This window comes from Argiope bruennichi, chromosome 9, assembly GCF_947563725.1.
Source record: "Argiope bruennichi chromosome 9, qqArgBrue1.1, whole genome shotgun sequence".
Lineage (NCBI taxonomy): Eukaryota > Metazoa > Arthropoda > Arachnida > Araneae > Araneidae > Argiope > Argiope bruennichi.
In genome coordinates, this window is record NC_079159.1 from 938,965 (window position 1) to 951,983 (window position 13,019).

Below are 13,019 nucleotides of genomic sequence, written 5' to 3' on the forward strand. Positions count from 1 at the left end.
AGGGAGATTAGTTCCAAACAGTGTGTGAAAAACCGAAAGGTCTCTCTCCTTCACCTTTGATACTAATAAAAGAGCGAATTTATACCTTAAGGAAATTTATAACATTCAGAGATATTAAGAAACTGCTTGCAGTCGTTCACTTAAGTACACATACTCATACAGTACTTAAGAAGTACTATATAGAACTTAAGAAATACTATATAGAACTTAAGAAATACTATATAGAACTTAAGAAATACTATGTACACGTAGAGTACTAAGTAGAAGAAACCTATTTGTATTATGTTGAGGAAAAGTTCAAATATTAGCGTTCAAAGATTAAGTCAAGATAATCTTACATTTTATTCGTAAGAATTATTTACTTATAAATAAAGAAAGCAAAGGAAACAATGAAGAGTTTTTTTTTCTAAGATGGAAAAAATAATAGTCACTTTTTTAACATTCCAGGATATTTGATCTCTTCAGCAAAAATTGTGAAGCCATTTATAAAACTAGAGTTTATCTGTAGTTTGAGAAGTCACTAAAATTGGCTCATTTATTAAATGTTATTTAAAATATATATGTGTGTGCGTTTTCCAGGTTGACTGCAGCGTGAAGGCCCACGGCCAAACCCGAGACTTCTCTTCGATGGGTCGCAGGAAGCGAAGAGGAACCGCCCCCTACGGCATGGGCAACGTAGGAAGGGTGGCCGAGAAGGATGATGTGGTAGTCGTGCAGACGATACAGATCACAGATAAATTCGGATTCGAGAAACAAGATAAGATGGCCCACAAGAGAGGACGGGACGACATCTCTGGTAAGTTCTGCTTTGAGCAACGATGCGCACATAATACTATGCAGTGAGCATTATAGTTAGCTGTGACCGACAACCCAAGTCTGTGTAAATTTTCAGTAGAAAAAGTCTTACCACAGGAATTCTAAATAAATGAATAACAAACAATAAATGGCGAGTAAAAATAAATGGAGCCTGGCACACAGTATTCTTTTCGTCCCTTGGGCCCTATTTGGATTTGAAAAGTGGCCTAAATACTCTAAAAACTGTCTTTACAAACTGTCTGCATCCACAAAGGTTTCACTTGGCAAATTTTGTTGGGGGTACTTGCATACTTACCGATTGCAATTTTTTAAACGTCTTTCCCAAGTATTATTAGTCATTTAAGTCCGACAAAGAAATGGAATCGCAAAAATTTTATAAACGTTCAATATAATTTCATATATTTAAATTCACCGTAGCACTCATAGTTTCATGAAATAAATTGGTCAAGAGAAGAATGTCTATGTGGCAAATAAGAAATTATGATCAAGTGGCTCGGGACAGTTTTTATTACTCATGAAGAAGGAGAAAAATGTAAGCAATATAACTGATAAATTAAAAAACAACTTTCGAAGTACCAAAATAGGTTAAATGGCATGATGCCGTTTTAAATTGGATAAAAGTAATTAAATAAGAACGATGCTTCTAAAATCACTGAAGAATTTTCGAAGGAAAATTCTGAAAAACATTTACATGAATTATTATTTTACATATTAACTTATGAAAAATAACAATACCTTTCCCTCGATGCATTGATCATGAATTTGTATATTTAATAAACTTATTATGTATTTGTTAATTGCTCAGAATTTTAAAATAATCTTGATTATTCTAATTTAAAATTATTGAATTCAAAGTACTGTAGTAATTCAACAGATTAATTAAAATAGCTAAAAATAACTAATGTTACTATTATACAATGTAATTATTATTAATGAAAATAAAGACACACGGATAAAAAGCTCGAAATCATTAAATATTTTAAATGAAAGGAAAGAGTTTACGACCCTTTCTCGCTCCGTTATTCCTGATTCACTACGTGAAACCAGCCGCTTCACTCGTTTGTCATGTAGTTATGCATTTCTGCTAGTAATAAGAAAATATAAATATATTCATTATTAAACTTAAATATTTAAATTGCCTGAACATTTTTTTAACATGATTTTCCAAAGTTATAGTGACAAACCTCCAAAATCAGCTTAATTTTTATTCTAATAAATTTAAAAAAAAAAAAAAAAAAAAGAAGAAGAAGAAGAAGCTTCGATGTGCGCATTCCACATTCCAAGGTATGATTATATTAAATTTCGAAACTTTAGGTCAAGTGGTCTGGTCTTAACAGCCAAGCACACACACACACACTCTATTATTAGAGATGTTATCTTCTAGAGAGAAAAGAACATTTTTTCTTCTTTTACTATTTTAAGAACACGTTTGAGACTTGCCCATAATCATCTTTCCTTTTTCCCGCAGAAGAGCTGAAGAAGGAGAGCACCTGCGTGAACCTAGTCGGCCTGATCGTGGCCTCCTCCATGTTCCTGGTGGCCCAGCTGCTGCTCATCCTCGCATGGGCCATCCTCTGGCAGAGAAGAAGACGGAGCAAATTGGACGACGACTCCACCACCCACAGCACGCGCTCCTTCGCATCGCAGTACTTCATGAACAGGAGACACTGATGGTATCGGGCAGAGTGAAATGGCGCAGGATTACTTCCCAAGGAGACGCGGAGTGCTTGGTACAAATAATCAGAACGCAACATGCGAGACGGAATATCGAAGAGTCAGTTGCAGAATTGCAAATTGTGGCAATTTCTCGCATGTGCTATAATGTATTATAAAAAAGATAAATTGCTCTTCCTTTTTTTTCTATTTGTCAAAAAGTAAATTTATACCTGATCTGCTTTTTATATATGTACAATTCGACTGACGGTTTAAACAAAAAAGACATCTTACAATGAGAATGTGCAACAAATTAACTGCATAAACCCGACTAAGCCTGCTTATAACTTGCAAAAATTCATTCAATACTTGTCCAGCATGGCATTACCTGCCATTATGAAGAATGCTTATCTAGTGTTCTATGACAGTCTAAATAAAACAAGACATCAGAAAAACTGGCGGGAAGCTAAATTTAGAAGAAAGTTTTCATTCTTAAACATGTATTTATTGCATCAGTAGCCTAAAATTCAAAATCATAATATTTGGAAGAAAAAAAACAGAGAAAAAAAAAAAAACATCAGTTTTGAACAGTAATCTTCTTCCAGGAGTCACATTCGATTTTTTTTCCTCTTACATAAATGATACATATTTGTGTTATATATAAGATGAAATCTGGTAATACCACCTGTTATCATCGTTAAAGGTTAAAAAATATATTTTTAATAATAAACCACTATAAGACCTCAGCTGAAAACATCAAAAAGTAATTTAAAAATTAACTAGAACTTCTGAAAAGGTAAAATGATTTCCGAATTACAGTATTTTTTCGTTATGTAAATCATTTTCTTTTTAATTATAGAGCATACGTCCATATAAAAAGGGCAAGTTAAAATCAAAAAGGTGAAACCTTTTTGCGATTGAATTGAATCATGATTCATATTCTCTTACAATGACAAAAATCACTATTCTCGCGATTTCAAATAATAACTGAGAAAAAGATGTAAGAAAATACAAGCTGAGATTTTAACTTTTGTATTAAGAAAGAATGCTTGAAAAGGACCAAAATGAAGAGCGCTCTAAACAAAAATGAAAACATCTCGAAAAAAAAAATATTTTTCTTTTAATAAGGCATTTACTGCACGCATATTATCAAAAAAAGATACGGTTTTTAAAATGTATGCATTAGCTGACTTTTCAGCTTATATTTATTATGTAAATGGACCAAGCATTCCATGTCCCCTTATTTTTGAAACTTATAAATAAACAGGAGGCGAAACACATTCTTTGTTATTTATAAGTTGAGTGATATTTGTGTGAGTGTATACATCTCTTCTTTTTTTCAATTAAGTTATTTTTCATAGTTGCATCTTTCATTTTCGACTCCTTCCTGTGTTCACCTGTCCTCTTGTGTTTGCCAAAGATGAAACAAACCGAACAAATTGCAACTTTTCTGTTCAGCTTTCTAGATTCGTGGTTGTGAACTTATTTACTCACTTTTGCATTCTCGAACTGCTCAATTTCAATGTTTTTGTGTGCGTTCATTTTTTAACGCATGCACTTGACATACAATGAATGAAAATTCTATTTGATACTTGTTCCTAATTTGAAATATAATGAAATGTTAAAAAAATATTTGTATTTTTTACCCTATTCGGATGCTAGTCTATTCAAGTGCTTTACATCAGACTTCATTTATCTTAACTACATGCATAGTATTTATATGGAAGCAAATATGCATATTTTTAAGTAAATATAACAATACATTATTTATTTTAAATGGAAAATAAAATATTGCATTTTAAATATATATGCTTATGTACTGATGTATTTATTTGTGCTGTGACGAATAGAAATCAGTTGTGCCTTTCTCCAAATGGTGAAGCATAACAAATAGGCGCGATTGTAATGCTTTGTGTTGTCATCTGTGTAACATTTGCTCTATGTGCTTGGGATTATATATTTATTTATATTTGGGTGATCACTGAAATCATTCAATGACAAAATCTCCGTTTATCATTTATCATCATTATTTATAATCATTTACATTTCATTTGTAAATTTACAAACTTCCAAGTTCTGCCTAATATTTTATACTATTATGATGAACTCTTTCACTAGAAATGTGCTTTTTATTTATTTGTGCAACTTCCAGTTTTGCATTATATTGATCGGCAATGGGTTAGAAAATGTCTTTAAAAATAATGCAAAACTGAAAGTAAAACTGTATTTTCGTGTGGAATTTATTTTTATAATATTGCTATTTTAAGTATCTGAAGATGCATTTTGTATGTTTGATGAAAATTTGGAATGACAAATTAGAAAAGGTTATTTTTGATGGTATTATACTTTTGTAAAAAGATTTTATTAAAATAAAAATAGCTTAAAGATGAACAACTATTTCTTTTGTCTCTAAAGCCTTTTCTTCCAAAGGTGATTCCCACCCCCCCTTGCCTTTTAAATAAACTAAAAAAAAACAATACTAGATATTATAAATACATTTATACGCAGTAACTATCACCAGGGTCCAAGCAAGGAGGAAAAAGACTATCCATTTTTCTATATTGGAAATTTTATTTAAAAAATTGAAAATAAAATTTAATTTTAACTTTTATTTAAATTTTTACTTTTCAAGCTCACATATTATTTATCGAACAGAAATAAAGATTATTTTTAATCATTTAAAAAGCGACACGTACAAAAACATTCACGATTAATCAGATGACATACTTATGAGACTATTGCAGAATTCTATAAGAGCAAACTGGTCTAGAAAAGTATTAGATTTAAAAAAAGCAAGAGGAAGGCTACAAAGGTAATGTGTTAAGCAAATAGATCAATGATTATCTCTTGTAATAGGTTTTCAGTAATTATAAATAGTGCTATATAATAATATATAAAAACACACTTCAATTATACATTTATTAAAAAAATGTCCATTCCGTTAAAGCATAAAGAAAAGATTTACTATTAACGAAATAATCAACCAGAATTTAAAAAAAAAATATATGATTGGGGGACACTGTTAACACCTATTACGCCAAGGCTACCAAGCTCCTAGCTAAATCTAAGGCTCAAATAAATAAATATCCATTCATCACATTATAATGTAAATAAATATAGAAATAATAATTTTCACAAAATGAATGAAACATATATTGATCAGCATAAGAAAAATAAGTTTTGGTATTTAATTTTTATAAATAATTGCTTATAAAGATAAATAATAAAACTTGAAATTAGGACAACTTGTAAAGTAATCGCATTCAAGTGATCATGCTATTTATAATTTAATAATATTAATAATATAAAAGAATTGAAACATGTAATTATCTGAAAATGCACCACGTCACTTGCAAAAAAAAAAAAAATAACATCTTATATGGCATGATGTAATTTTATTCTTCATACAGGCGCATTTTATATCAAGCTTTTATTCACAAGAACTTAATCTGAAACAAATTGATAAATTTTCAGATAAAAATAATTTAAATAATCGCTAGTAATTGATAATTATATAGTTCTTCAAACAAGGATCCATAGGAATGCTGTAACTAACCCTTCGTTGCACCATGATTCCTTTCATTATAACTTAATTTTCGTCATTTCTAATTAATCTTGAGCAAATTTATTATCAGCTAAATAAAATCAGATTTTTGGTTAGATATGGGTAAACTTTAAGCTACACAGTAATCTAAAAATGACAAAAATGTCGATTTTTCTTTTCCACGCCATTTTTTGAAAGCTTATACGGTTAGCTCCAAATTTTGGATCTAAATAGTTATCTAATAGTTTTAAAGATTTTTGAAGTTTCTGAGTATCTATCAGTCTCGAAATTTGCAAGTCAAGGGAGCATAGTTAGCTTATCTTTCGTTTTGGAGCATTTCCCGTTCTTAAAATGAATTGCTTGAATTAAAATATTTTAAGCAATTGAATATTTTAAGCAGTTGCTTTATTTAAGAACTAGCCGCCTTTGGCGACCAGCCGGTTCGCCAACCTTAATGTTCGTTTAAATTTTAATAATTAAATATTTTACGCAATTCCTACTTTAACAGATTCTTTATCAAAATATTTTAAAACTTCAAATTTCGATAGTCATATAATTCCATCATAATATTATAAAGGCCTTCAGTCATAACGTAATATGTATCTCTTTCATTTTCTGTTAGCTCTCGTAGAATTTATGCTTTAAATTAAAGTGGAAAGAATTAATCTGCAATTAATATAATAATATTTTTTTACTGAAACAAAGCATTTTTTTATAATATGATTACTGATAACAGAGTCACTGAGCGTTTAAACTTTATGGGCACTAAAGAATATCTTTCTTAATTTATGTAATATCTCAAGAATTTGTCAACAAAATTTTCTCAGATTCATCATGAAGAGATCGATTCATTAACAACGTTTAATTTTAAATGCATCAAACATTAAGAAAATAAACAGAATCGTTTGAAATAATCGGCCGAAAAATGTTAACCCTAGCGTTATTACTGTTGGGGAAAAAAAAACTGAAGCCTTACTCATTTGGCGTTGGGGAAAATGAAAAGATTTTTTGACGGGAAAGTTAGTTTTTAATTAATAATTAAAATTCTAATTAAAATTTCAAAAAAAGGGACCCCAGGTGCACATTCTCGACCTCTAAGGTATACATGTAGCAAATTTAGTAGCTGTAGGTCAAATGGTCTTTTCTGTAGAGCGCCAACACACATACACATATTGAGCTTTATATATAAGTATAGATAAAGCAATTCCTTCAATGAAATGGTTATTAACTTTCAACTTTCACAAATACAAATCTTTTCTTTTTTTTATGTTCTGTGTTCTTGTTCTCATTACTGCCTAAATAATATTTATTAAAATAACTTTTTCAAGAACAATATTAATTTTTACATTTTTTATTTATTTAGAACCTTTCCTTAAAATTATATTATAGCGAATACTGAAAACCAAAAGTAGTTTGTTAAAAAAAAAAAAAGTTAACGTGCTGATCTTGTTACGATGCATCGTTAAAATTGCGGAGTCGAGCACAGTTTCCGAATAAAATTTTGTGAACTTGAGAGAAGTAAAGTACAGTATATAATCACACATCGAAAGATAAAAATAGTTAATAAAAGTGAAAAGTAATTTCAAAGTATTATGTACAAAGCTAGTTATTTTTAATTTTAAATTATGTTATTATTATCATTAATCTGTATACATATGTTATGCTCAAAACTGTCATGAAAATATTAAGTTAAAATCCATTTGATAATCTGTCGTTATGTTAAAGAATGTCATTCATATAGCATATAAACATAATGTTATAATATATATACACATGTGTTGCTGTAAACGTAATAAACTGGTGACTTTGTATAATTACCGGTGATCACCCTCTGTTTACGATGTTATGAAGTTCAGTGACGATTATGAATAACCATCGAATCAATCCAGATTTATCGTAACATGCATACGTACAAATATTGAGTTAAACTATTGTTTCGGAAGAAAGAAGTATTATTGCCAATAATTTATGCTTTTACAAACGTTAAGCCAATTTTCTCGCACTTTCATTTTAGTTGATGCAAGCGAGTGCTTTCTATTCCCGAAGGATCTATTTCTGTTCGAGGAAGAATTTCTGTACCTACTTTGCAATAAATACAGGTTATTACAAGAAATAGTAGGGAATTAATATAGAAAATAATTATTAGGTCAGATCTAATAATCATTTTTTCAATGTCAAAGTGAATACTTTTAGATTATTCAATATTTTTGCAGATTCAGCTAAAAAATAATTACAAATATAATCGCTTGAAAGAACTAAAGAACATGAAGAATACACATTTTATAAGTTTTTAAAAACTTCAAAAATTAAATTGTTTTCCACTTTTAAAATAATGATATTAACGAAACTGACTTTTTTTTAAAAAAAATCAATTTAATAACATAATCTAAAAAATTGTTAAATGCTTTCAACATTGTTGCAAAAAAGTTCTAAAAACAGGAGTATCAAGGGGCCTCAACAAAAAGCTGTCCTCATCAGCACAAATTATTTTACGATATCAGCCCGCTGTTGTCGATATTGTGAATACCATGCAATACCTGAAGATATCATAACAATATTGTAGAATATGTTGCACTGCGTGGTATTAAGTGATGACTGATTTTTTTAAATTAAACATCTAAATGTTTTCCATTATTTAATTTTTTTTATTCCTTACTCTTAATTATAGATTAGCTGTATCCGGCCGTACGTTGTTCTGGCTCAGTCTGGTTAAATGGAAAAGAAAGCAAAGAGAAAGCGCACGCTTGTAATATGTTTAATTTAAAAATGCTTGTATTATTTTCAATTATTTTTATTTTCCCCATGGTTTACGCAGACAGAGATTGTCTCGTTTACCGACTCAAGAACATGCAACGTATACTTATACATGCGAGGAGCAACCCTTGTCCACGCAATTCTAAAGATTAGCCCATAGCTTTGTTGATGATGATTGTTAGATCCGTTCGAATCGGGAACGGCAATCTCTTAAACTTCACTTTTGAAAGGCCCTGTCAAAATTATTGCTTTTACTATATTACTGATCATCGTTCCTACGACAAAACGCGCGGTATTGCAAAGCTTTGTCTAGTAGATATTTCGTAACATGATAATTTGCACGCCGATTTGCAATTGCAGTATGTTCTGCAGCATCCCTGGCAGTTCGAGTGAATTCAAAACTCTTGTTGGATAATTAGCCGCTTCGTCTCCCACAACAGGGTCGACGGGCTTGCATTTGACTGCTTCACTTTGAATGTTAGACTGAATAATTCTATCAAGTTTATAGACTTCTTTGTCCTTGACCGCAAGAATAGCCCATTCACTCAGCCAATCCTGATTCTTACAACTGTTTTGAATATTTGAAAATACTTTTTCAACTCATTTTTCATTTGACAACGCCAAACTGTAGAAGTTATGAGGCAATGAAATTCTCCCTGGGGTCAGATCAACAGCTATATTTCCGTTCCCAATTGATATGAGAATATCACATCTGATTGATCGTTTATGTGTCGACACAAAGTAGTATATTTCAGGCAAACATTTTTTTCGTCCGCTGGGGTCGATCGAAGAATTACAAGTAATGTTTATCTGAAATTTCCGGTAAGCAATATTAATACATTCCTAAATGGTATGATATTTCCCGGCAAATCTTGCACTTATCGATCAAGAGCCTCAAGTGATTTTTTTTTTTTTCTGTGCGTCATTGTGTATTTATTCCAAACAATAAGTTTGCCTTTCTGCAATATTTTTCGCTTGCAGAATGCTTTCGAAATGTTGCGCATGTGAGTTTCAATGAATTGCATGATCAATGGCAATTTCAAAGCGGAATGAGAACTTCTTCCAGAATAGCAATGCAGCAGCTATTTCGGGCGAAGAAAGAGCTAACGAAGGTTATGTTATTTTAGGATCGCATTGCTGCTCAAACAAATCTAATTAAGAAAATTTTACCAGTTTCTTTTCGAGCATTTTTGAGAAGGATTTTTTAAATCTCGTCACTAATAGCTTCAATTATTTGATCGTAAATGCCTTTTTGCTCAAGAGTTAGTTTAAGAATGTTTGATTGCACGTAAGATAAAAGAAATTGCTTCACGATTTGGTCGCGACACCATTTTCCCTCGGAAGAAACATCAGCAGATCGATTCAATGGTGGCATTCCCAATCGACTGAGAACAACTTTGTTAGAGATTTCTAAGCACAAATCTTCAATCATATTGAACGCTTCGTTGCAGATTTCTTCCAAATATGAAATCCATATTCATATTTGAAACTTCCTTACGAATTCGACAGAAAATATTTTCAGCCATGCGCGATTTATAACTCATCTGTAACTGTGTTGGAGACAGAGGAGAGTACGCGGTCAATATAATTGCAAACAACGAACGAATTCGATTTGGAAATGACATGTCGCAAACGACATTAATGCAAACATCGCAGTGCCGGTCGTTCTCCAATAAATTCAGAGCTTGACATGCTCTGCGGAAAGTGGCATGCGTAACGCTGTGTAAAAATCCCAATTGCTGAGAAGAGTTTGAACCCGGCACATTTACCAAGGTTCGAAAAAAAATATCTGCATCAGTAAATGTCTGAAATTCCGTTTTCACCATCCCTGGAAGAGAAAGTGTTGTCTTTCTGGCACTGTCCTTTAGAACTGTAAATAAATAAATAAAATAAAATAAAATAAGCGAAATTAATGCGTGTTGCTACTGTGTGTACGATGCAGCAGAAATTCTGAACTGTATAAGGATTTTTTTTTTTTCGCTCGAAGATAGGCATGCTGTGTCTTTCTTACTTTTGTGGATGCTTTATCTTACACATGACAGCAAGATCAGCTCGTTGAAAATGTAACACTAATGTAGATTCATACAAAAATTATTCTCTGGGAGATTCATACAGTACGTCTTTCATTTCTACAGGTGCATTTTCTTCATTCTAAAATAAATGAAATTTGGCATAATCCATTTTCTGTGCTTCCGCTATAATCATTGATTTCAGTTTTTGCTCTGACAACACCAAAATCTCTCTTATCAATTACCTTTATTGCCTTTTTGCTGTTGTTACTTTGAAAGTCTGTACATGAAATGTAGTTTAATTTCTTTCTGAACATAGATAGCTTTTTTTATGTTTATATTTCTATTATATTCATTTATATTTCTATTATTATATATATTAATAATAGAAATTCGATTATTATTTGTACGTTTATATCTGAAAATAAAAATGGGTTTGCTGCACCTTGCCTTGAAGTCACCTCAAATATAATTTTAGCAGTTGCAATGCTAGAATCTTAAATAATACAAGTTTCCTTTTACTTTCATTTTTTTTATCAAAATTTTTCAAAGAAACATAAAAGTAAACATTTTTATGCAATTACAGAAAACTTTCGAAATAAATAATTAAGGAGTTGGCAGCACATTTTCTCATGATGCATTCTTCTTCTGTGGCAAAATAAATCTTTGTAGCATACTTCATACAAATAAAAAATAATTTTATGAATGATAGTAAGAAAACGCACATAACGAAAATTATTTTTCATTTCAATTTTAACAATTATGCACAAAAGTTAGAGATAACTAAGCTGTTTCAAAGCCATGTTAATCATATTAAGTCAAATTTAATATCACTGCAATGATATGGTATGATAGGAATAGTAAAACCATGGGAAAAAAATATCTTCGATGAAGAAAAACAACACAGCAATAGCCACACAGTTTTGCCCACTCTATTAAGAAAGTATACTAGGGTTGTGAAAACATTTGGAGAAAGTTGCATCAACTGAAGTACTGTCTTTATCATCTTCAAAATTAGAAGATCTGTCTCCAAAATAACATTTTTGTTGCCTTATTTATATTATGTTAATATAAATAAGCTGAACTAAAATAGGATAAGTGTCCTCAAAATTTTTAAAATGAGGGGGGAAAAAAACCGGTATTTCCGCCATTTACTTATAATATTGCTGACAGACAAGATGGTCGAACATCTAAAAAAATGGGATCATAATCAGAAAGACATCATTAATTACTTATGCAATATGCATAACCTATAAACTTCATAATTATCAACAAATGACATGATGAGTCTGTGGTGAATAGCATATAATCCAGTTAACAACTACGCTGCACAGGCAATTGCTTTTGCATAATGGTTATGTTACTGGAACGTGAACCACAAGGTTCCAGGTTCTATCCTCACGCATACTAAACCCCTAAAAGTCTTAAATCCAACAATGGTTACACAGAGCATTGTTTTCATTTTAATTTTGATATAAAGATTACAATCAAGGATTTTTCATGAATAATAAATGATTTAGGTTTTATAAATAAACAACTTCATTCCAAATTCTGTACTGAAAGAATGTTTACCTTTGCTAGCATTAATAAATTATGAGGATTTCATCCTTTGCATTGAATAAATAGGTTTCTGAGCTAATTATTCGAATGAACGTTTCGCTTCAATCAGGAAAGATAAAAATAATATCTACGATTAATTAAGAGATCACATACATCATTTTCTCATGACAGTAAAGCTCCGATTGTCTCAAATGAGGAACCTGTTAACTAAACCAACACCAGAAAAATAACAAAGTATTCTACATTTTTTAATAAATTCAATGCATTTTTCAAAAAGGTACATACGTTAATGTCAGAACCAGTTTTTAAATCTACAAATACAATTAGTTTATAACTGAAGAAATGATTCAGAGAAATTAATAAAAACAGCTACCATTGTTAAGCTCTTCAATAATGATATGAGTAAATTCAATGCATTTTCTTTCCCCATCGAAAAACAGAGGCATGCTTTAAAACATATTTTCTGTTAACTGAGTTTTCGATAATCAGTTTCCTATAGTTTGAATGCAATGCAATAAAGTGCAATGCAACCTATCTCCTAATCTTCTGTAAATGCCACAATTAAGAGAACTTTTGAGTTTTCAATAACCTATAATCTAGCATAATAAATTCTATGATGAATGAATAAAGGCAGATAATTCATTTTAAAAAAATGCAAGGATCAAATGAAATTCTATAAAAAA

At 30.6% G+C, this 13,019-nt stretch overlaps 1 protein-coding gene across 1 annotated transcript in view; it reads left to right on the forward strand.

The window, feature by feature from the left end:
* The window catches only part of LOC129983909 (uncharacterized), a 64,602-nt gene extending 62,115 nt beyond the window's left edge, over positions 1-2,487 (forward strand). The window contains exons 10-11 of the mRNA XM_056093612.1: positions 580-796; positions 2,285-2,487. Of these exons, the coding sequence (XP_055949587.1) occupies positions 580-796; positions 2,285-2,487 (420 nt within the window). The remainder of the gene's footprint in view (positions 1-579; positions 797-2,284) is intronic.
* The last annotated feature ends 10,532 nt before the right edge of the window (positions 2,488-13,019 follow it).